At 35.0% G+C, this 26,672-nt stretch overlaps 1 protein-coding gene across 1 annotated transcript in view; it reads left to right on the plus strand.

Moving 5' to 3' along the window:
* Nucleotides 1-26,672, plus strand: part of SCN3A (sodium voltage-gated channel alpha subunit 3) — a 117,671-nt gene that overhangs the window by 77,952 nt on the left and 13,047 nt on the right. The window contains 5 exon segments of the mRNA XM_017889190.1: nucleotides 10,650-10,770; nucleotides 12,277-12,282; nucleotides 12,285-12,430; nucleotides 13,193-13,366; nucleotides 25,952-26,074. Of these exon segments, the coding sequence (XP_017744679.1) occupies nucleotides 10,650-10,770; nucleotides 12,277-12,282; nucleotides 12,285-12,430; nucleotides 13,193-13,366; nucleotides 25,952-26,074 (570 nt within the window).

Here is a 26,672-nt window from a genome sequence, read left to right on the forward strand (position 1 = left end):
AGNAAGAAAGAAAGAAAGAAAGAAAGAAAGAAAGAAAGAAAGAAAGAAAGAAAGAAAGAAAGAAAGAAAGAGAAAGAAAGAAAGAGAAGGAAAGAGGAAGGAAGGAAGGATACTAATCATTCCTACTGCATGGTTAGTATTCTTAAGTTTCTATCACAGTAGTAATGGTATGAATTCTTCAATTCTGTGTTGTGGAAAAGAGGATTAAAATTCTTTACTATTATTTATTTATAGACATTTAATATATGAATACAAAGTAAGTCTAGTACAGATGGAGTTATCAAAGACACGTTTTAGCTTGAGGGTATAATGTTGACACAGTGGGAACCAAACCAACAATGTCTGATTTTGTGAGCATATTTTGGAACTCTTTTTTAAAATAAGCATATCAACAAAATTTGATCTGAAATCCTTATAATAGGTAGCTGACAATCTTACAACTCATAGCTTCCTGAGTTTTTTCAGGTATTTTAGAGTTGCTGAAAGATAGTATGATAATAAATTGGAAAATATTTTGAAAAAGGTAAAATACCCACAAAATTAGGTAGTGATTTTTTTCTCTGAATTCCATTTTAAGTCTGCTTAGTGAGTTCAATTCTAATTTATGTTGCTCATTCTGATAAACTAAGAATTCAGCTCTAATTTTATTTCCGATCACTTGTATGAATTTATGTAAGAAGCAATACCAGTCAATTAACAAGAACGTAGCACTTTTTGTGAATTCAGCAATCTGCTGGATGCTGGGGGTGAAGGAGAGCTCTATAACAAAACTCTCCTTCAAGGAAATCTCAACATATTTGAGTAAGCTAACATGAACTCATGAAATCATTAAAGACCTATTAAAAAGTTTAATCCTGTCAGGTTGCATATAAGGCTATAGATATTGAGGACAGCAAGAGTCATTGCTAAATGGAAGAGATAAAATTGAAATAAGCCTCAAAGTTTGGGTCAAATATAGATTAACAGAAAGCAAAATGCTGAAGCTTTACTAAAGGAAAGTTGGAGCTGACAGGAGCTTGGTATTAAAGAGAGTTTGGGTTATCATTGCAGATTATCATGCAGTGATAATCTACGGAGGTAAGTGTTGGTTGAATATATAGTGGAAAATATGTTTGAATGTGTGAGGTAGTTTCAGATTATAAAGTTGTAAAGTAAGCCACAGAGTTTGGAGTTAATAGGGAGCTATTTTCTGTTCTGAAGCAGGGGAAGGCAATAGGAAAGTGCTGTTTTAAGAACATTAATTTGACATCAAAGAGTAAAACAGTTTAGAGTGAAAGATAAGAAAGATTATCTTGGGGAATATGGTGATAATCATTCGATAGCAATGAAGTGATAAAATTCTCAGCTAGGGTAATAAGTAATGAGAATTGAGACTCATTGGCAACTTGAGAAACCTACTAAAGAATCTGGGAAAATGGAAAAACAGCAATGCCACTTTCTGAAGTGGCCTTTAAAAAGGGCTACCCGGTTTATGTTGGAAAAGGAGTTCAATTGGGATATACTGAATTAGAAGCATCAGTGTTGGGAAACAGAGTCTAAGTCAGAGGTCAGGGTTTAAAAATAAGGTAAAATGTTTGATAATGCAGATTTTATAATTACCTGAAAATGAAGGAGCTCATCAAATAAGTAATTATAAAGTGAAAGAAAAAAGAGAAAACTAGAGGCAAAGTAGCGTAAAACTTGGGGTCAAAAGAGGCAGAAAAGCTAAAAGGCAGAAAACTTTTCTAGATTCATACCACAGAATTTTTTGACATCAGATTTATGGAAAGTAAATATCTTAATTTCCTCCTACCGAACAGTTGGTTTCCAAACTACTTTAAAAATTTCATAATGACCATAGGTATTTCAAATGAATGCTCATTATCATGTCTTTCTAATGGTTTAAACATCATAAATTTAGAATAACAAGATATAAATCTCTCCCTTGTTATGTAATCCTGGAAAACACTTCTTACCTGAACAAAAATGTTTTCTAGGGTGATTGTAATAACTACTTTATCCTCTTCCAAGCTAAATTTTGAATACGTAGAATTCAATTACAAAATGTAAATAAATTATTTTAAATATATAAAATATGTTAGTGGGGGGAAAATCATTAAAAATAAAAGTATGGTATTTTTATAAAGCAGATAAATTTCCAAATTATTCTTGAGCACCAGTAAATATTAAATCATTCGGACGAATAAATTTTATTGTGAAGATTTAGTCAATCCAATACTACCAAAAAGTAACAGAGGCCGAAACTCTCATAACAGCTCACACACAAGATAAAAAGCGACAGTTTTTAAAATAAAAAGCCTACCAGCATGTTCTAATTATTATAGAGCAGGATTAGATGAATTCTAGCAAAGTGGCATTTTTTATTTGAAATTCCAAAAGTGGCTAGCCACACTCAGGTGCACACTTACAATGGCTGGTCATTACCTTTTTAATAGTATCACACACACATGAACACATTTTTAAAATTAACAACATAAAGTGACTTTTGGTCATGTTTCTTAGGTTTTTGACCCAAGTAGCAAGAGAATTATTGAATTTCTTTGCAGAGCACGAATTTTCTTCCTCTTCGCTAATAAAAGGAGCACTCATATAAGTAAACCCACCAGAGTTATACATTTTTCACTGAAAAATTTCATGAAGTCTACTTGAGAGGAGGGACAGGTAAAATTAATCATTAATTTAGATGTATTTAAAAACTCTAGTTATTGTATTTCTTCTTGTTCATTTTCACTGATAAAAGGGATACCTGAGACTAGTGCAGCTAAACGAGAAATGGATCCCTAGAAGATTTTAGGATAAACAGGAATTGCGTTTATATAGTGTGTAATATATCTTATATATGATACCACAACATAAATGGGCTGGTATGGAGGGGGGGCAAATACAAACTTTTTGCTGAAAAAGGTCAGGAAATTGAGGATGGATTCAAATAGTGATTTTTTTATATTGCAAAAACTTGAATTATAAGAATCTTTTTGAGAAGCTCCTAATGTTAGAATTTCTTATGTTTTTATATTTTTTAAGTTCTCATAATCACGATTTCTTGAAATATTTATATAACTATGAATTTTTACAATTTAATTCTTAAAAGATTATTGGTTTGTCTTCCTAAGTGAAAGATACAGAATAAATGCTTTTAACAATCATATTTGAAGTTGAATTCCAAACACAATCTAGCAATATCATACTGTGACCTTCACCGCTTACCATTCTTACTTCTCACAGGAGTAAAATCAAGCTGGAGCCATCAAGAATGCAGCTCTGGTGTTTTTTAACCAGCCAGAGGCTCGTGCCATCACTTTTACCCAGGTTACCCAAGCAAGTTGTACATGTATAATCACGTTCTAAATGAATTTTGACTGGCCTGCATGCTACTCAGCTATGTTCCTTCCCCTGCCATGGCAAGGAAGTGCTAGACTTGCCCAGCTGCTCTCTGCTGAATCGTGTGACACATCACAGCATGGTCAGGCGAGATGGGCAATCCCAACATCATATTTAATTCTGCTAATGAGTTTTCTAATTTAGTCTTTAGCCTTTTAAAATCAATTGCATGCTCTATAGGATCTATAATATCTATTTTAAAACATGATAGGAATGTTTATGGTTCAATATAGTCAGGGATGTAGGAGGGCATGCATTTTTTTGTTTCTCTGCTTTTATTTCATTAAAATAAGACCACAACTTTTTGTTGTTGATTCAGCCTTTATAAGTAAATTGTATTACCAAAATAAGCCTCACAGGGTTTTTTTTTTTTTCTGATAGTACTGCCATTTTCAGATCATTATATTCAGATCTATGAATATAATTTTCAACCTATCCAATTCATGTGCTCCAGATGAAAATGTCTGCTTTCATGTTTTGGGGAAAGGTTCTGTAAAAAGAAAAAGAAAAAAAGAAAGAAAGAAAAAAGAAAAAGAAAGAATAGGGTGATGGGTGATCCTGAGGTTTGGAGATGAAGGGCCATAGTCTGTATGCATTTGGGCAACACATATCTTGGATTTTCATGTAGGTTAAGAACAGTTATGTCTGCAAAACCATAGTGATCGTTGTAAAGTTACTTAAAAAAGAAAGCATCATGATATATGGGATGAAAATTCATTACATTTTGATCATTAAGTAATTGGCCTAGTGTACCCATTTTTTATTTGAAATTTCCATGATCTATGTTAATTTCTCCCTAAATGTTCTACCCAAAACCGACCAGGCAAAAAAGAGACTTGGAAAATTTACTATTTTCAGTTTTTAATTACTAATTTTAGTTTTGTGAGGGGTAAAGGGCATCTCCCAAGATCATTGTAGATTTGTGGCTTAATGAGCTTTCATTTTATTCTATTGACTCAACTTTCTCCATTGCTTACTGCAATCTCAGCCAGAGTGCAGGTTCTGGGAGTGAAATTTTGAAGCAAAAGTAAAGAGTTTGCAAATATTGGGCAGTTTTCAGGGCTTCTGGTGACAAGGAATATCTAATTAGTTTGGGGTTGTCTGTAGGTTTAATTTATACATACTCTGATTTTCCCTAGGGATAACTGAGAATTAGTTGCAGAATGCAAAAAAAAAAAAAAATGACATCAAATTATCTATGGAAAATAGTAACAAAGATACAGTCCATGGTGATTTATGCAATTTTTTATTCAGCACCAAATTTTTAGATTTAGAATAAAACAACATTATGAGTCATTGAAGAAAATCTGATTTCTTTTTCTTTTTTTTTCACAAGCAGAAAAGAATTAAATAATACTGGCATATTATTATTTACACCGTGTTTGTAACAGGATTCCCTCCTTTTCAGAGTCTTTATGGAAACTTTGAAAGTAGATGTTTGACTAAGGTCCGGAGCACATGCCCTTCTGGAAAAGGCTTTGTGCTGTTTTTGGAATTTGGAAAGCAATGGAATAATGACTCTAGCTTTCAGTTTCTCTGTTACATGACCAGTGTCTTCCAAATGCTCTTTGTGAAATTGAATGTGAGGCAGTTCTTTGAGAGTAGCAGATGGGTGTGTGAATAGCCATTTTAAACCCATCTCAACCTTTAAAGATGGTCTTGGTGCTTTAGTGTACTTCTGCTGGAAAAAAAAAAAAAATAAGGCTCGTTCAGCCGAATACTTTTGTGTCCTTTCTGAAAACAAATGGCCTTTTTCTTTTTCCCTTTTGATGCTCTTTTACCCTACTCTTCAACTACAGCATGATGATTTTCAGTTTCACATACCATGTTCTTATTCAGGCTATTTTAAAAATAAAAGGAGCTCCGGGGATGTTGTACATTTAATATATGTCCAGGCAAACCAGATGGTGGTGGTGCATATTTTTAATCTTTCAATAAGAGATCGTGAGAAAAAAAAAGAAAAAAAAAAGGAGCTACTGGCCTTGTTCTTCCCACCTAGGACAAGCAACCTAAGGGCTTCACTGTGTGGCTGTCTGTTTTTCATGTGAAATATCATAAGTCCAGATATGGTTATGCATATCCAAAAGATCAGACTAAGGCCCTGATAGTGTGTATGGCCAAAACTTTCCTCTTCTACTAGCAAGACAAAAATCCACAACTTTTTTAGAGAAATGGCTAGATTTTAAAGGCAATCTGTAATGGCTGAATCTTTTATTTTGCCTCTTGAATCATACAGCAGTTTGTGAGAGTCAAATATTTGATAGCTGACTGAAAATAAATGAAATGTGAGCGCATTTCAGTGGAAGTAGGCCAGTTGCTAACATTCTCTTTCATCTCTGAAAGTTAAATTTCATTATTTAATTGGATAAAAATCAAGAGCAATATTTGTCATATGGGGGAATTTCTATATAAGGTCACGCTATTGAGCAGCGGGGAACGGTCTCATGGCCTTTTTTGGGTGTTAACTCTATTGTTTCTTATGTTGAAATAACCCATTCATTCCTGTGAGTGGTATTTGTAGTTAACCTTCTTGAAAACTTCATATTCAGGTACCATGTCTTTGAGGACATGGTTCTTGGATCAGCGTGCGGCTTCCACAGCATTGCGCCAGGCTTCTGCTACAGCCAGGCATGTTTTCTGTGACTGAATTAGGCCTGGAGAATGTTGCATCTTAAAACCTGCTTTCCAGCGTGCATTTGTAGAGCATAAGCCATCATCCCTCTGTAGACCCAGTCGTTTCTACAAGGGATGGAAGAATTTAACCTTGAAGTGCCATAAAATATTAGAGGAGTAGGGAGAAAATAGTACAAGAAAACAAGTTTGAACTTGTACTATGTGGTGTTATATGGAAGCTTTCTATTATTATGCCTATATTCCCAATTATATTTTTCTAACTACATCAGAACAAGTATGAATTTAGTTATTTAGTATAGTCATCGAGTTCCTTAATATGGTAAATTTAACTTCAGGTTTCTTTGCTTTTTTATATCATTGTAGTATCACAGCTATGGCAATATAAAGAAAGTAAGTTATTCTTTATATTTATTGGTCACTTGCTTTTCAATCAGTTATATGCTTTTAAATAAATTTGAAGGTCATTTTGGTTATGACTATAATAAGATGTATCACAAACCACCTTTGACTAGAATGTGAATGCCAAAGTGTTGAACTTAATTAGAAAAATGTTTAGATTGTTTAGATTACATCAGTGTATAGAATTATGTATATAGTATAGATATGTATTTTATAAATGTTTACAATTTAAAATGCTTATATAGTTTTTCAGGGTGTAAATTAATGATTTAAAAATACTGCAGTAAAGTTCTTTATGTATCCAGTGACTAAAGCATATCAGGTAGTAGATCATAATTGGTAAGTTGATGTAATTTAATAAGAATGTGATTCACAATTTAATTTATAAATATAGGTAAATGCATAACTTCAGAAATTGTATATAATTGATGCGATATTTTCATAACTTCATAGAATTAAAACATAGGTAATTTCCTATGATAAATATGTGACCTAGGGCATTAAAAAATAATGTAGTAGCATTTCTGACTAATAAGATTAAATTGGCGAGGTGCAGTGGCTCATACCTATAATCTCAGTACTTTGGGAGGCCAAGGTGGATGAATCACTTGAACCTAGGTGTTTGAGACCAGACTGGGCAATACGGCAAAACCCTATCTCTACAAAAAAATTAAAAATCAGCCAGATCAGTCGGCTGCAGCGGCTCACGCCTGTAATCCCAGCACTTTGGGAGGCCGAGGCAGGCGAATCACGGAGTCAGGAGATCGAGATCATCCTGGCTAACATAGTGAAACCCCGTCTCTACTAAAAATACAAAAAATTAGCGCGGCATGGTGGCGGGCGCCTGTAGTCCCAGCTGCTCGGGAGGGTGAGGCAGGAGAATGTCCTGAACCCGGGAGGCGGAGCTTGCAGTGAGCCGAGATTGCGCCACTGCACTCCAGCCTGGGTGACAGAGCGAGACTCTGTCTCAATAAATAAATAAGTAAATAAATAAAATAAAATAAAATAAAAATAAAAATCAGCCAGGCACGGTGGCATGCACCTATAGCCCCAGCTACTTGGGAGACTATGACGGGAGAATCGATGGAGTCTGGGAGGGTGAGGGTACAGTGAGCCATGATCATGCCACAGCACTCCAGTCTGGGTCACAGAGTGAGACCCTGTCCCAAGGAGGGGGGAAAAAAAGAGAGAGAGAGATTAAATCATGACTGAGTCAGATTCTTCAACTTGGGAAAGCTGACTTTATGTCAACCTTCATAGATAAGGAAGCCTCCCATAAAACACTTTTTAGTGAAATGAAAACTAACTTACCATCTTCTAAGCTTTGGTTCATGAGGATCCTGGGAGCTTGCAAAAGCTTTGCCAAGATTCCCTCTGAGCATTCCTTGAGGGACTTTCCAGAGCCTGAAAGATTATCTTTATAATCAGAAAATCTCTGGAATAACTGTAAAGCAATTCTCCGTGAAATGGGTTCTACTCCTTGGACAATCAATAGTAGAATGGTGGCAGGATTTTTTCCTTGTCCATTGTCAAAAGATATGTTGTGCCTCATAATGCCAGGAGAAGAGAAGTGAACTGTGATCACTGTCCCTCTCTACCTTAAGATGTATAAATGCGTAACCTTCAGAGCTATTAGAATAGAGATTATTTATATCCAAACAACTTAACCACATTCACAAATATATGTAATCTAATGACCTTCCCAATAACAAAAAATACACCCAGAGGTCCATATGTGTAAACGATTGATTCTATTGTCATTCAGGTTAGTGGCTATTAGGACTTGTGCTGTAAAGGGTTTGTTTTAAATATGTATATATTTGTATTAAACATAAGACACCTACAGAATACATGGAAGAATGATAATGTGAAAAATTAAACATCTCACAATTATATTAGCAGTGGTAACATGGGAAGTGAAGGGTGAGTATATTTTCTAAAGTTTTCAAATGGAAAAGTACGTGTGTGTATACATGTATAATTACTTTTTTATTATTAACATAGTATTTTTTATTAAATAATTCCTATTTAATAAGAAAATGCATTTTCTAATATAATTAGATAGACTCTCTCCAGACCAGACTTGAGTTATAGATCAAAATGGAGAGATAGAATTATCTAAAGACTATAATTCTCTCTATAAAGTGACATTAAAGGATATTCAAATGTTTATTGATTCACTCTTCATGAACCCAACATAACTATTCAGTGTCTGTTCTATACTTGGTGATATACTGGATCTTTTGGTATACATATGTGTGTATGTATGTAGTTGGTATACATGTGTGTATATACATAGATGTATGTAAATATGTACATACATTTAGGAGAATATTTTGTCAAAGGAAACAAGTATAATAGATTAAATGCTCTATAAAATTTAGCATGAAGAAAATCATGCAAGAAAAAATGGCTTCATAAGAGGAGGGTGAGGTTTACTATGATGAGGCTCAGAAATCACTAAGTTTGGATTAGACAAGAGGACAAAAAAATGAAACTTTCTATAACTAACCTCAAATACATTGGTTTCTTATTGTTATTACTTGTAAAGTGGATATTATTGCTGCCACTCATCAAAAGCCAGAGTAATTAACCCATAAACTACCAGTGAAATTGGAAGAAAAAGTTAGTGGCTGAGACCAAACAATTATCCAGTATTTTCTTAGTTACACCAGAAGCTGCTGCAATTCTACCGAGCAGTAATTTTCCTAGGTCTTTCTTAAATGTATAAAAATCTCCTGGCTATAAGAAGCAGAAAAATCCTAGGAGAGGAGAAGATGTCTTGGCTTTCCCACCTCTCCATAATGTAGAGGAAATTAATGGTTAAAAAAAAAAAAAAAAAAAAAAAAAAGGTTCTGCTATCATGACCCTAATAACTATCAGCCAGAAGTGATGGCCTAGCTTCTCTATTTACCATACTCCAGCCTAGGAGGTACTGTACTAAAAAATTGTATTTTTACATGAAGTAATTTTCATAATATATATATTTGGACATGGCTAATGTCAGGTTAATATCACCTTTAAAGTAACACAACAGAAAGTATCATCTGGATACTACCCTTTAATTAGTTCACATTGTAAAATATTAAACTACCTTTCCATTATGTCTTCATTAAGTCAGGAATTTTGAGCCAAATTTCCCCAACGTGAACTGTGTTTATGGTATTTTTAAAAATAACACAGTAACTCTTTCAGAAGACTTTGGCAGAGTGACCCTAACACTCAGCTACCAAAGTTAATGGGGGCTTTGAAACCATTAACATGTCCATGCACTATTCTTTCATCGTAAAAACTTTACATTATCTAGGTTGTGCTGTATGTCATGTCTTTGCATCTGTTTTCATAAAACATTGCACAATCTTGTCTTCCCAAGTGATCTCAGAGTACTTATTATTTATTCTTGTAATATTACAGTGGCTCTTCTAGCCATGTGGCATGTCACAATGATTTAGTTAAAGGAAATATTCACAGCTGGATCGTACGTTGAATTTAGAATGTGCTCCTAATGAAAGTCTATAGAGATTCTGGACAATTCCATTTATGAAGAAATTTCCATTTCATTTAGAATTCTTTGGCAAGTATTGAATTCAGTTATGCAGTTCAAAAAAAGAGAGAGATCCATCATTTTTCTTCTAGTAAAATAAGAAGAAAATTATGTAAGCCAGAGAAAAATAGAGCACAAAGTTGAAATATAATGACTGTGACTCATGTTAATGTGCTGCTCTTCCTTTCTAAAATTATAGAAACATGGACAATACTTAGAAACAACTGGTAATGGTAATATTCTTTGCCCTCTGAAAATTTCCATCTGAAGAGGTGGAAATTAAAATTTGATTTGATGTATTTTAGTTAATATAATCATTACTAGATGTCAGCATACCACTTTATCCAACTATTCTTGGCTTGGCCTCAATATTAACGTATTAAGTTATGTTCATATGGCATTCATATACAAATGCAGATCATAAAACAAGTTAATCAGTATAATCCATCCGTTCCAGACCACCCACACTGAATGTTGTCTAAACTTTTTTTGTCTGATTCAGGTCAGTAGTCATATTATTTTGAATAGTATGTCTTGATTTACGTTAAATTATTAGTACATAATGGTCAGTAACGCTAATAGAGTTAAATGCTATCACTACTTTTTTTTTTCACAAAATGACACAGTATTTCCCAGTTAGTTAAATAAAAGAGGGGAAAATCACATCTTTGAAATGGGATTTTGTTTCCAGAAATTAAATGCAACCAGCTCATCTGAAGGAAGCACAGTTGATGTTGCTCTACCCCGAGAAGGTGAACAAGCTGAAATTGAACCCGAAGAAGATCTTAAACCAGAAGCTTGTTTTACTGAAGGTAAACAAGCTCTAATGTGATTAAATACAATCTCTCCTTGTTCTTTACAGAGACTGAATATGCCTCATTTTAAAAAAATATATTTATGAAACGAGGTGTGGTGGCTCATGCCTGTAACCCCAAAATTTTGGGAGGCTAAGGTAGGAGGATTGCTTGACCCCAGGAGTTTAAGACCACCCTGGGAAACATAGTAAGGCTTTGCCTCTACAAAATAATAATAATAATAATAATAATAATAATTGATAATAATAATAAAGAAAAAATAAATTAGCTGGACATGGTTGTACATGCCTGTGGTCACTACTACCTCAGCTACAGCTGTATCTCAGAACTTTTGCAGGGAATCGAGGCTGCAGTGAACCATGATTATGCCACTGCACTTCAGCCTGGGCAACAGAGCAAGACCCTGTCTCGAAATAAATACATAAATTAAATTAAATAAGAAAAATATTTAAAAGAGATAGTGAAGGAATGTTTATCTTTATTTTCCTTTTTTTTTTTCTTGTAAAAAGTTAATCTCTCTAGATTTCTGGATTATACTTACAGCAGTGACTATTCCTGGGCAATTAAAATGATCTGATCGGTCTTTTTGTTTTTTCTCATTCTCCGTAACGTGAGGAAGCTGACCCTATGCGATAAGTGGCATTCTAGAATGTCATGTCATTGATATTGTAATCCCTTTAGAACTCCTTGGCAATGGTGATTTGATTTATAGATGCTACAGTAATTACATTCCCTCCCTTATAGTTCCAATGCAGTTAATGTGCTCTGGCTAGAGCTGTTTTGAGATGTAGCTGTACTGTGGAGTTTGGCAGGGAAAGCAATAGCTGTTCTCACAGAAAGCAGCACAGTGTCTTGCACACAAATCAATGAATATCTATTATTCAGTGTGATTGGACTTAATCTGATGAGTAGTAGCTCAGAATCTTACAGCAGAAGAGTGGATGGGAGTTAGAAATAATGTGAAATCTAGGAGGGGGAGGACAAAGGGAAAGGAAATACTGACTGACGAGCTGAGTCATAGGTGTGACTAAGAAAAGCACTGAGGCTGAAAAATAAATTAGCTTCGGAAAATTGACAGTGGCTGATGCCTGGGAAAACAGCGAGATTTTCTGTGCGTGAAAAGAAGTAAAAACCCAGGATCACATCAAAATATGAATAAACAACTCGAACATGTAGTTTTGCCTCAAACCTGAGAATTGCACCTGGACTATTTTCATCAATGGCCTTGAGGCAAAATAATCCTGACTGGTGGTGAAGAAGGAAATCATTGTTACTTAAGCAAATCTAGATAAAATATTTCCTTAAATTCTAAGTAGGTGGCTGAGTATATAAGTCTAAGAATAATTCAATATACAGGAGGGATGCTGAAGATAACTAGGAAATGAAGGAGATGGTTACCCTATGAAATGATTACCTGGAAGTGGAGTGGGGAAGAAACAAGAAAGTTTATTTTTTCCTATTTAAGATGAAAATATATTTTAAATAAACTATATTTGATTTTAGGATGTATTAAAAGTTTCCATTCTGTCAAGTAAGTACAGAAGAAGGCAAAGGAAAGATCTGGTGGAATCTTCGGAAAACCTGCTACAGCATTGTTGAGCACAACTGGTTTGAGACTTTCATTGTGTTCATGATCCTTCTCAGTAGTGGTGCTTTGGTAAGTGAAATGCATATTGGCAAGAATCAGATTCTGGTGAAGCAGTTTATTCACAGAAATTACCAGATGCAAACACTGAGCTTCAGAATCAAAAGAAAAGGCATATCTGTGTCTTGCAGAGCTTGGCACCCAAGGTTTAACGATGCAAAATTCAGTTCAGAACAAATCAGCACCATGAAACAGCCAGATGGAATTTCTCATCTGGTGTTTATCTAACAGATGTTTTCCTCACTGAGACAACCATTTGCAGAGACATTCTGTAACCACGTTACTTTCCCTGTCAAATACCATCCAGTTTTCCCGAATAATTGTATTAAGATTTATGGACTAAAAGTGTATTTTAGGTTTTTTTTCATGTATAATCAACTTATTCTCTCAAAATAAGTCAGATAGTTCAGGAAATTGTAGAAAGTAATGTTTGAATAGGCCAATTCTGTCCCTCATTAACAGAACTTCTAGTTATTTCTGAGTTCATATTACTTCATTAAAAGCATGTCTTTGTAGCAGTAATTGAGATAGAGACTTAGGGGTGAGAAGTAGGAAAGAAAGCACATTCTAAATCACTAAAGGCATGACATTTCCCTGCCAGCATGTTCACACTTAGTTTTAGTCTTTAGATTGTGTCTGATGTGCAATGTTTATGTAAAATATCAATAATCAAATTATTGTTTTGTACTCACTATTATACTAAGCAATTTTTTCAGATATTTAGAATATTTGAAGTAAGCCATTTAAGTAAAATAAAATATTTTTGATTCACAGGCCTTTGAAGATATATACATTGAACAGCGAAAGACTATCAAAACCATGCTAGAATATGCTGACAAAGTCTTCACCTATATATTCATTCTGGAAATGCTTCTCAAATGGGTTGCTTATGGATTTCAAACATATTTCACTAATGCCTGGTGCTGGCTAGATTTCTTGATTGTTGATGTAAGTATCTTGAATGATTTTTATAAAGTTGTTTTTAAAAGAGGCAAGTTTGACATTTCATATATTTCTATTATTAAAACTGACTTTCACTAACGATGACATAATTATGCAGTTATTTAAACAGAACTATAATATATGCAATAATGAGGAATATCTCATGGGAAAGAGTAGAGGAGGTCCTAAAAACATGGGCAGTGGCAAGAGAAAACACAGGGAGAGTTGTTTTATACCACAAACAGACAGCTTTTATTTTTTTGAAAGTTAAGTGCCTCAAGGTAAGTAATAGCTAAATAATGTGTTGATGGACAGATGTAAGCACTTAGCTTACTAACAGTTCAGTTTAAAAAAACAAACAAACATCTCCAAGAGGCAAAATGAAAAATGACTGAAGGTCAGAAATTGTGTAAACTGCACTTTAATCCCTTCCTAGAGGGCACGTGACTAAATACTGTTAAATTAACCCATGTACTGAGTTCATTCAGCCACAGCCACATACCCACAGACACAACAAAATGCATTTCCATTTTTAAATCAGTAGTTAGATCCCCATAGCTAATCAGATATTTACCATGCAAAGAGTTAGGTGTAGGTCTGTTCTGAATCTGATTACCCTGGGGTGAGTAGTCATAGGAACATTGCCAATTATGGAATTTATCTGACTTGCAGCCTGTTTTTTTTATTTCAAACGACAGAGAAGCACTGGGACAACATGACAGTCCTCTGATTCCTTGTAGTCTGTGATATTCCATTGCACAAGGCTTCACAGCCTCCTAATCTTCACAAATCAAGGTGCTTCAAATACTATCTCTAGCCATTTCCTAGCAATCACAAAGCACTTTATTTTTAGCTCTAACACTTGCCAATATGAATCAATGATTGCCATATGTGTGCATTCATTCTTTTTCTCATTTTTGATGAGTCTGGGTCTATCCAAATTCTACCCTTCTTCCTCCCACAAATACATATTCACAATTATATAACCAAAATGTGTTTAACCCTTTAAGTTGATAAGAAATCTGCTGCCAAGTCACTTTTAATAGACCAGAAATGACTTTCAATTTCCGTGGCTGGCCTTTCATTAATAATAGAGATGAATTTCAACATAACTCTGAAAAGCTATCCACAAACGGAAACTTAATATTTTCACATTCTACAGCTAGAGTGGACCTTAAGGAATATCTAGGCTTTATTCAAGACATGAGGAAACTAAAGCCTCAGTTTAAATATTTTTTGGAGATAGCACAGCTTCTTAGTAATAAAGTTGATATGTGTCCAAATTTACTAATTCTCAATTCAGTGCTCCTTTCCCCCATAGATTTTCTGTCTAACTGATCCATTAAAAATGTATTAGTTGTAATAGGCAGATGTGTGTGTGTGTGTGTGTGTGTGTGTGTGTGTGTGTGTGTGTGTCAGACTGTCATCAGACTGGCTTTGAGATTTAGCATTTAAAATCTCCACCTTCTCTGTGAAAGATGGAACACTAAATACATTCAATGATCCTTTCTGGTCCAAAAAGATTTTATCGTGTATGAATATTGTTAGCATTTTATTTTTTTTGAGATAGAGTTTCGCTCTTGTTGCCTAGGCTGGAGTGCAATGGTGCGATCTTGGCTCTCTGCAACCTTTGTCTCTGCGGTTCAAGTGAGCCTCCTGCCTCAGCCGCCCGAGTAGCTGGGATTACAGGTGCCCACACCACGCCCGGCTAATTTTTTGTATTTTTAGTAGAGACAGCGTTTTGCCATGTTGGCCAGGCTGGTCTTGAACTCCTGACCTCAGGTGATCCACCCACCTTGGTCTCCCAAAGTGCTGGGATTACAGGCATGAGCCACTGTGCCTGGCAAGATTATTTTAAAATGTGATAGAAGTTTTCTAGAACATTCTGACTTACATTTACTGAACTACTTCATTTGTACTTTGAGTATTTCTATGTACTTCCCTTATATGGAAAACATGATTATGATGTAAAAATCTCTTGAGGTTGGGGATTTTCCATCATGTTTTTATCCTTGCACACCTAACATAGACATTTAGACATCTATTGAGTAATGTTTCCATGAATGACAAAAGAATAGTGCCCCCAAATTACTTTGCTTTTAGTGAGTCAAAATTAGCAGATTGGAACTGGGTACTGAAAGCCTCCTCCTTTGGGTAAGTTAATGTATCTTAAATGGGTCTCTTTTCTTAGTTTTCCCAAAGCAAAGGTTAAATATACGAATTAATGCAACCTCAGATAACAGCTTGTCCTCAGAGTACTGGGAATTAACTAAGCTAAAGTAAACATAAGGTTAAAACAGTTTTTGAAAGTACAAGTAAAATGGACTTAAAGAGTTTAAAGTCCATAGGGTATATCACTGTAACAAAACTAAACAGTCACAGAAAGGTAAAGAAAGGAAGCAATCAATGAAGCAAGAAAATAAAGAGAATAACCAAAAAAACTTCCTTTCAAATGTATCTTTCAAAAACTACGTTCACATACTTGAGAAATAGGTCTGTGTAAAAAATGTACCCTCTTCAATTCTCTCTCGAAAAATAAAATTAGATGTATAGTGAGCTATCTTTGTGATATCCTAAAATTCATTCATTTATTCAATAAATATTTTTTAGTACCTTATAAAGGATCAAATGCCATTCAAGACAAAGGAGAAATGAACAAACCAGACCTAGCCTTGCTAAAGCTTACACTCTATGGGAGGAGAGGAACAGACAGGAAACGTGTAAACAAGTAAAATCTAAAGATAAGATAAAGGCAGATGGTGATCACTGCTATAAAATAAAACAGAGTACTAGGCTGGTAAATGACTGCGTGTTTGGGGAAGTGGAGGGAGGGCAGGAGCAGTGTGTCAGCTAGTGTCCAGGAAGGTGTCTAAGGAGGTGCATGGGGGAGGGTGCCAGTCATTCGAAGACCTGGGAGAAGAGAGGAGTAGAGGCGGAAGGGCCTGAAGTGGGAATGAGCCAAGAAGATTCAAGAGACAGAAAGAAAACTTGTGTACTTGCATGTGATGAAACATGAGTAAGAGTGGTAGAAACTGAACTCAAAAAGTACATTGTGGCCATGGCAAGAAGTTCGTATTTTACTGTAATTTACTATATATCGTATATATTAATATTATGTAATCTATCATATATTAGTTATAATTACCATGAGAAGCCCCAGCAGCAGGATAAGCAGGGACCTGATCTACTGTTACAAAATGATCATATCTGGCTAAGGAGAGGGGGAGGCAAAGAGTAAAAGCAGAAAGATCAATTAGGAGGTTTTTTTTTTTTTTTTTATTATACTTTAAGTTCTAGGGTACATGTGCATAACGTGCAGGCTTGCCACATATGTATACTTATGTCATGTTGGTGTGCTGCACCCATCAACTCGTCAGGAGGTTGTTTTAATAATGCAGGAAAGTGGATATTTTAGGCTAAGGTGATGAGACTTACTGATGGGCTTGATATGTGGAGTGAAGAAAAAAGAGGAATCAACAAATGGATTTTCTTTCACCGTGAACAAATGGGTAGAGGACAGAACCATTAACTGGGATGGGGAATATCAGAAAAAAGGTTTGGCAGGGTAGGTAGATGATGAGTGGGAGAGAGATGTATTCATTTGATATATATTCATTTGAGATGCTTATTAGACATTCAAAACAAGATACTGAACTTTATATAGATCTAGAGCTCAGGAGAGAATCCAGAATCTTATGTACATAAATTTAAGGGTCATCGAGATGTATACGGCATTTGAAGCTACAAACCTGTTTTAGCTCACCTAGGCAGAGAGTGCAAATAAACAAGGGAACCCAGAACCAAACTCTGGAGACACTATAACATTTAGAAGTTGGGAAAAGGAGAACCAGCCAGTAAATTAGACTGAGAAGTAGTAATTAATAGGAAAACAAAATATGCATGGTGTCATAGAAACCCAGAGAAGATAGTTGGGTTTTTCCAAAGGTGAGGTGATCAATTTTATCAAAGGCTACAGTGAAAAAAAGTCAAAGATCAAGCAATATTGGTATATAAGATTGACATTTGGATTTGGCAAAATGAAGGTCATTAGTGTTGTGGATGAGAGAAAATAATGAAGATGAAGAAATGGAGACAGCAAGTATGATACTTTAGGATGGAATCAAGGACAACTCATGCTTCTGTCTTCCAGAATACTGCACTAGAAGGACCACTTTTTCAGATTCTGTACAATTCTTTTCTTCTCAGCTGAAGGTCAAAAAGATACTATGTTCATTTTAAAAAACAAAATATACCTTACTATATATTATACATTCTATAACTACACAAACTATACTATAGATGCTGCTGTTGACCACACAATGAACTAAATACATCATTTAATTAATATTTATTTAAAATGTATTGAAAACATCAGATTTCTTGTGGTCCTTATCAATTTTTGCAGTCATCTCTGAGAAAATGCATCTGAGCATCTCTCATAAAAACTTCGTTTGATTCTAAAACATCCTAATATGCTGATGTGTGCAAACAAACTCTAGTAAAAGGTTCAACCATCGTGGAGTATTTATGGTCCACAGGTGATTTTCACTAACAGCACAGGTTAAAAGGAGATGCTTGATATTATGGCTTTGGAATTCTTTTCCTGCTTAATCACAGGCTCCTTAGAATCCCATCAGCTGCTCTGTTGAGGTGAACAAAAGCACCATAGGAACACTTTCTGATCCTAATACGTATTTCTATTTGCCAGCAACCCCTAGGATCTAGTGTTTCCTGCCTTAGTTCTTGACACTTATTATTGACATATTGGCATCCTCAATAATGGAGCTAGATTGTTATTAGTAGTAATAGTAGTAGCAAGATATTACGCCTAGTACTTTGTAAGCACTTATTGTGGGAATGGCACTAATTAAGAGCCTTACATAATAATAGTGAAAATTACTACCCTGATTTAATGCACACTGTGTACAGGTGCCACCGAAAGCACTTTACATGTGTTAACTCATCTAATCTTCAAAATTCTATGACTTAGAAACAATTATTCTCAATTTGCAGGTAGGGAAGCTAAGATAGATATTCAGTTACCTTCCCATGTTAACAGAGCTAATAAGTGGCCAAGCTGGATTTGGTACCCAAGTAATCTGGCTGTAATGACTGTGGTTCTAACCCCTACATTACAAACCTCTTTATAAATGCCTCTTTTACTTACAAAGTATTTATTAATCTTTTTAATAAGCTTTTGATTTTTCATATTATTATTTCTATTTTGCTACAGATTTTATCTCTATTTCACAGGTTTAGAAATGTCATACAGCTAGTAGGTGGTAGAGCTACCTTTACCCAACACTGAGTTCTTTGATCCATATTTTACAACAGGGCACAGATCTATTTGGCATATTGTGCTGAACTAATCAGAGTTCCCACATGACGCTGAAGGTGATTGCGTATAAGTGGTGGTGAATGAAAACAATGAGATGGTGCCTTGCTAATATGCAGACATCTGCCTTGAATTTTATCTAGTGCTCTTGTAGAGAGAATTAGAATAAATTAAAAGAGCTTTGGGGTAAAGGAACTAAATAATTATAAATTATCATCATTTCATATGAATTTCTGATCTCTCTCTAGATATATTTCCATGTAAACAGTCTAGTATGTGATTTGACTTTTTCTATAAATGTCTTCTGATAGAAATGATTCATTTTGCCCATTTCTTGGAAGAATTTAATTCTCCTTTAGCATTATTAGTTAATTAATAAGAAAACTTCTCACAGGCCAGTTTAAAAGATAATCCTACTAATGTAGCTGTAGCCCATTCTTTGAAACAGTATGGCTTTTAACAGAGACTTTTAATCTCTAATTCAGGTCTTTTGTTAAACTCCAACCCATACTTCTAACTGCTTCCTAAATAATACCTGCGAATACACCTGCCATCTGCACACCGTCATCATGTTTCCCCTCTAAGTCATGAATTTCTTCCAAATTCCCTACTTAGTCTGACGGTAATGTTTGTATAAATCCAGGCCAGATGTCATCTTCAGCCTTTCTGCCTTTCACCCCTCACAACCAATCAATCAGCAAGTTCTTCTCCATTTTACTAATAAATGAGTGGACAGTCTCACCCTTCCTCTTCAGCACATCAACACCACTGCAATCAACTGGGCCAAGCAATAGCTTACTAAATGTTCCTGCCTCCAGTCACGACCTCTGCAAATAGGTATTTTAGGAAGACCTACATGACCCTTTCTCTTCTTAAAGGCCTTCCCATAGGATGCAATTCATTAGCCAGTATTCTAAATGGTGACAGTAAAGGCAAACAAGCGTTATCATTTGTAATATTAATAACCACCAACCTTAACTGAGCTATAAATTGTCCTTTGTCTTCAATGCTTAATTTGTTTAATCTTCACAACAACTTATGCAGCATCTACTGTTACTTTCCTAGCGTGTAGATGGGAAAATTGAGGCACAGAGAAGTTATCTAGTTAAGTAACTATATAACATACGTTGTGTAAAATGTCAAAAACAATTCATATCTTTTGAAAAAGAAATAATTACACCTGAAGATACAGTCGTAATTACACACTTCATAAACAGAAATAATTATGCTCACAGTGAATCAAAGTTGCACTTTAAAATTTTTTCTAGTAGTGTGCTTGATTGAAGATGATGCATCTATTAGCAAAGATACTTTGATTTGTTCTTTTTCAACATAAACGACATATAGTGTTATTTTGATTTAATCATCTTGAAATTGCCAAATTAAGAATTCCAGACAAGGAAATAAACAGAGAGATCACCTGATTCACAGTCTTCATTTTAAAGACCCCTTCCCCACTGCACATAGGGTTTGGAATGTTTAAGTGAAATTCCTGTGAAACTCATGGTTTCTCTGTACCATATTGTAGTCAGCAATGATGAGTGCACCAGATTTTACTTATCCTTAATCTGGGGATGAGTAAACGCTTAGATTGTCTGCTTCCTGCTATTATAAACAATAACACAATGACCAAGGTGTTTGCTTTTATATAGCATGTGAGCATTGTGAATTTTCTAATCATGTATAAAGTTAAGACCAATAAATAAACCGCAAAGATAAAAGTAGAAGGGAAAGCAAAAAGGTGGCCCTTGAATTATAAACTTACAAACTCCCCTTACATAAAAATAAATTATCCTTTTTTTTTCTTTAGGAGACAAAGTCTCTCTCTGTCACCCAGGATGGAGTGCAGTGGTGCAATCATAGCTTGCTGTAACCTCAAACTCCTAGGCTCAAGCAACCCTCCTGCTTCAGTCTCCCAAAGTGCTGAGATTACATGCATGAGCCACCTCCCCCAGCCTGGACTCCCATTTCTGACTGAGGTTGCATAGGGACTGCACTTCCCACAGCCATTGGAAGGACTTCCCACAGTCTCTGGAAGCCTGCGCTCTATTCCTGCTGTACACCTTACTCACCCCAGCTGGACAAATCCCTCTGTAACCAGTATCCCCAACCTCCCACCTTCAATAGAGTCCTCTGCTACCATTCCCATGGCAGCTTTGTACCTGCCCCTCACCACTACCTGACCCCTTTTCTAGGAACTACTCAGCAGATAGGAAATAGGGCTCCTTTGTCATGGAAGCAGGAAGGTGTGCACCTAGCAATCTGAAATTCCAGGTGCCCTTGTCCTAAGAAATATTGAGCTAATCCATATGCTATTTAAGCCCCTCAGTACTATTAATGGGAAAAACTCAACTTCAAGATATACTGAAAGAGAGATCTGTGGTGTTGCAGAGAAACCCAACAACAATGTAGATAACTGTTTAAATGTTCTGACCTCTGTAGCAAGTACAGATTTTACTCCAGTAGTTGTGAAGTTGTATTTTATTCTGCTCTCTTGAAGGGTTGGAGAGCGTTGGGTGAAGGGACTCAAGAGTGTCTAGCTTTCCTGTGTACAAAATTTTAATCAGTTCTGTTTTCAGCTCCATCCATTGCCCCTCTGTTTTTGAGCAACCAAGGGCCTCCAGGTCCAGAGCCTTCTGAGCATTTTTGTTGAAACAATTTGTGTTGCTTCTGCAGGCACCTGCATTTCTGCTGCTCTTTCTCTGATGAGAAAGTAATTATTCCTCTGCTTTCCACAGTCCAGAATGTTTTAAAACTCTTCTTGTTGTCTCTTGTCCTGCTATCTTTGTCTGTATTCCTTTGCTTTTCTTCTAGTTGAACTTCAATGGGGGTATAAATAAATATGTTGTTCAAACAGATAGAGTAAAAGTTTAGAAAGAATCTATGTGTTTTACTATTTGGTTAATGAGCTTTTACTGGATGAGTTGTAGGAGCTCTTTATATACTGAGGAAATTCAGTATTTTGTTACAGGTGGTATGAATATTTTTCTAATTTGGTCTTTCGTCTCTTGAATTTTTTGTCATGTATAAATTTTTCATATTGATTTAGTCAAATTTATCAGACTTTTTTTTCTTCTTGATTTTCTCATGTTTATGAAGACCCATTTCAAGACTGTTAAAAATATTCCGGTTTTTTTTTTTTTTTTTCAGTTTTTTTGTTTGAGAATTTTGTTTCTTTCTTTGTCCATTAGTTCATATTTTATGTTTTAATGTTTGATCAACGTGGAATTTAATTTGGTATAAGGTGTGAGGTAAGGCTCTAGTATTATTTTTTTTCCATGTGGTTTCTCATTTAATGAATAATCAGTTGTTCTATTTCTCCTCTCATTTAAAATTCTCTTCTTATCCACGTGCTAAATCTCAGTATCCACATGCTAATTTGAGCTTTATTTTATTTCATTCCTTCTTTGTCTACTAATATAACAGCTTTAATTACTGTAGATTTATAATTAATATCCGGTGAAATTTGTCCTCTCTGCTTTTCTTCTTCACAAAATTTTAAATTATTCTTATACTTTTACTTTTTCTGAATTATATTTTTAAAGTTTTGTAGTTCAAAAGACTCCTACACAAACTTTTTTAAAAGTTAAGATGAAAATGCATTTGTCAACCACCTAAAATAATTAGGTTATTGTTTATAATAGTTTTCACTTGATTGTCTTATGGGATTTTTTAAGATAACGACAATATACCTACAAATAATGATTTCTCCCACTTCTCTAACTCTTATAACTCTTCTTTTTCCAGAAAGTGTTAAATAATAATGTTGTTGATGGGCATATTCTTTTATTCTGATTTTCATGAGAATGCTTATGGATCTTATCATCAAAAATTATACAAGCTTTTAGATAGAAATATATCATCAGAATGTATGGAGGTTATATAGAGTTTTTATCTTTTATGTTCATGTTGAACTTTAAACATTGTCTTTAGTCATTTTCAAGGGAAATACATTCCTGTTCCTTGGTTCCTTAACCAATCACAGGATTTCCAGACTCTTCTTTGGAACCATCAACTTCATCCTGCATTATTCTTTCCTTTCTCATTCTCAGCTGCCATAAGAATGTAGAAAGGTGTGGATGACAACTGAACCAACCCCTGACACCTCTATCACAGACATTTCCATTTATTTGCTGTGTAGTGTGATATGGTGCCTAGAGTCATGTAAATTCATATTAAAAATTTAGTTTTTGGAAATGAGTATCTCATACTTTGCACACATTGGCAAGAATGCCTTTTGTGTTTAGCACAAAAGAGATAAGATTGAAACACTATGTATTGAAAGGTTGGGAACAAATTTGCTAAGGTGAAAACACATTAGACATAAAACAGAAGACCTAAATTCTAGTTATATGTTTACTTGTTGCTGTCTTTCCTTGGATTGGTCATTTCACTATTCTGAGACACAAAGATAATGAGCGAAAGAGATCACTGTGAATTGTAAAGCACCCTACTAATGTAGTCATTATCTTCAAACTTTATGTATGTTGCAAATCTTTAAAATTCTTGCAAGGAGCTACCTCCACTTATAATAGAGATTTGAAAGGTCTTATTTCAAAATAGCTTTTAAAGCATATTTTTTTCACATCAGTTAAACCACTTCGCCTTATTCAAAATGACATTGTACTTAAGTCATGCAAACTGGAAAAAAAAATTATGTATATGATTGATCAGATTGTGATAATCTTATCAGAGTGATTTGCATGGAAAAATCATTTTAAGTTACTTGATTAAACCAATCTGCAGTGAGTATTCTCAAAGTCCTAAAAATATTTTAAATTCCCTTTATTTTCCTATATAATTCAAATATGCAACAGATCCCAGCACAGATTTGTCAGAAAATCCAATGTCAGGTAGTTTTTGACGATCTCCCCTTGGGAACTTTCAGAAACTCTAGGACATATGTAGCCTAGAAATGTGGTGATAATTTCCTCTGATTCTCACATATTGTGGCTGCAACTCTGGCACTATGTCCTCTGGGCCATAAGGTCCATTAAAATAAGTGCAGCTTCATTAAGCCCAGCTTCTCCAACAACACACAATTCCATGCCATGGAGGGTGGTTAGATGCAGGTGGCACCTTTCAACCTTTGAACCCATGACTTCCTATCTTTCTAAAACCCACTGTTCTGGATAGTACCTTACTTTTTTTTTCTTTTTTTTTAAGAGAAAAGAGGCTCTCACTCTATAGCCCAGGCTGGAGTGCAATGGTATGATCATAGTCACTGTAACCTCAAACTCCTGGGCTTAAGCAATCCTCCTGCCTACGCCTCCCAAATAGCTAGGGCTATAAGTGTGTGCCACCATCCCTGGTTAATTGTTTTTTAAGTTTTTTTTTTTCAGATAAGGTCTCACTATATTGTGCAGGCTGGTCTTGAACTCATGGCCTTAAGTGATCCTCCCACCTCCGCCTCCCAAAGCACTGGGATTACAGGCATAGGCCATCACACCCAGTTTTACTTTTCTTTTCAAAGCATGAGCTTCCTTACCTCAAGGTCTTGAGAAATTTGCAGCCACATCCCTTTAAAATCCCATGTCTCAAATAAAGGACTTTGTTGGGAGGTTGAGAAAAATCTTCAGATAGTAACTCTAGAAACATAAAGAAGCTGTTAATGCCTCCTGAGGAAAAGGAGCACAGAACATAGAAGCCTGTGTGTTCGCTAATAACCTTTCCAATCTTTCCAGTCTTCTATAACAGCAAACGTAAGACAGAAATGAATAGCTCAATCAATTATCCTGCCACTAATCAACTTTAGAAGTCAAGTCATGTATTATTCTGTTCAATTCTTAAAAAGTACGCTAAATTAAACAATGAGAGGATAGTGGCTTCACATGCTTTTAAAGCCTGGGTTCTGGTTTTGGTGTCACTCTTTATATCCTGTGTTCTTGGGCACATTATTAATTTCATCCCACTTCATAAGATTGTTGGGAGAATTCACTTAAATCCATTTTCAACAGCCTTTTTTCTTGGGAAATTATGCCCTAATGCCCTTAAGCCATTGTGGATATAATGAATTAATTTCCCTCTTATGCATTAAGGAAAGCACTAGTTATGTACCATCTTTGAAAGAACTGAGAAGATGGTCATTCAAATCATTTTCTGTGCTCTATGATTCAGATAAAGAACAAACATTTTTAATTGATGCAAAAGGTTAATGTATGCTTCTGAAGTCAGATCATTTGGATTCAAATCGCCAGTTCTACCTCTTATTAGCTGTGCATCCTTTTTTGGGTGTGGGTGGGGGTGGCGCTCAAACTTCCTCACACATAAAGAGGCAATGGTAATGGTAGCTATTTCTTGGGATTTATACATGAAGACATGTTATTATATTGAAAGAAAATTAAAGCAAATAAAGTTCCTCCCCCAAAAGGACATGTCTTCTTTGATCTTTCATATATTTAAGTAAAATTTAGTATAAATACAGGTTGAGTCTTATCAAAAATCAGAAGTGTTTTGGATTCCGGAATATTCATTCTATGTCAGTTGAGCACTCCTAATCCAAAAATTCAAATCCAAAATGCTCCAATGGGCATTTCTTTTGACTGTCATGTTAGCATTCAAAGCATTTTAGATTTCAGATTTTTAGATTAGGGATGTTCAGCCTGTGTCAGGAAGCTGTACCATCGCTCTGAATGATGAGGACTATATTCTAAATCTTAAGTCCAGTAGTTTGGATAAAAATTTTCCCCTGGAATAATTATTTATCCAACATATTTTGACTAAAGTATGTCTGTCCAGACAGTGTTAGACATGTTAAGAGAATTTTCATCCCAGCTGATAAAAAACTTACACGATCTGGAAAGGGAGATAAGATATGTAATCAGTTAACGCTATTATATAGTAAATGCTTCCAGAATGCATAACCAAGATATTACATAAATTCAAGAGAGAAATATTATTTCTAATCAATAATATTAAGCACACATCCATGGAGGATCTGGCATTGAACTCAATCCTGATACACAGGTTGAAAAGGGGTCCATGGTTGTAAAATATCTAACTGGAGGTATTGACAAGTGTTTATAAATATGCGCAAGTATTCTGGTTTCATTGGTTAAAAAAAAAAAAAAAAAAAAAAAAAAGCAATAGTATGAGAGCAGACTGGCAATATAAAATGATCCCACTATGTGGAAGATGAAAGTTGCCAAGGTATGTTCAAATTAGTATTTAGTCCGCACTAAATAGATACCACACCCTATACCTTCAGTCAACAGTTTATTTCTTGGTGAACTAATTAACATTTTTTCCTTTTGTAGGTTTCTTTGGTTAGCCTGGTAGCCAATGCTCTTGGTTACTCAGAACTCGGTGCCATCAAATCATTACGGACATTAAGAGCTTTGAGACCTCTAAGAGCCTTATCCCGGTTTGAAGGCATGAGGGTAAGAAGAATAGACACTCTAATTATTCATGTCAAAATTACATGTAGGTAATGATTTGGATAGAGAAGGGTGCCATACTCTTCTGATATTTATTTCATAGAATTACAGAATTAGAGCAAAAATCTTAGCGATCACAAAGCCTAGCCTTCTGAAACTGGAGTTTATTTAAACAGGCTCTCAGAATTTTGGGGGGACAGAACTGAGACTAGCATCCAAGTCTTGTCACAGTTCAAATATGTTTCTACAGCACCCAAAAGCCTTGGACTGCCAGTTATTTCTTTTCATTGCTTACACACCTTGAAATGACTACTGACTACAGACATTCATCTGTGGTGGGGAGTTTCTTTCTCTCAATAGTTTGATTCCTTCAAAATTACTGGTAATGAATGAAAGGTAAAATGGGTTTTGTGTGCTTTGCTTCTTGAATTAATATCCATATTTAAAAATTATTGCATAAGGAAACAACATTAAATTTTAGCCTCTACAAATTGCTAAATAACATCCAAAGTGAAGGGTTAAGGTAATTAACTAAGCATTTCAGGCTACCCCCCAGAATTTGTTTTATAGATCTTTTTTCTTTTCTTTTTTTTTTTTTTTT

Source organism: Rhinopithecus bieti, unplaced genomic scaffold (genome assembly GCF_001698545.2).
Source record: "Rhinopithecus bieti isolate Rb0 unplaced genomic scaffold, ASM169854v2 scaffold_18745, whole genome shotgun sequence".
Classification (NCBI taxonomy): domain Eukaryota; kingdom Metazoa; phylum Chordata; class Mammalia; order Primates; family Cercopithecidae; genus Rhinopithecus; species Rhinopithecus bieti.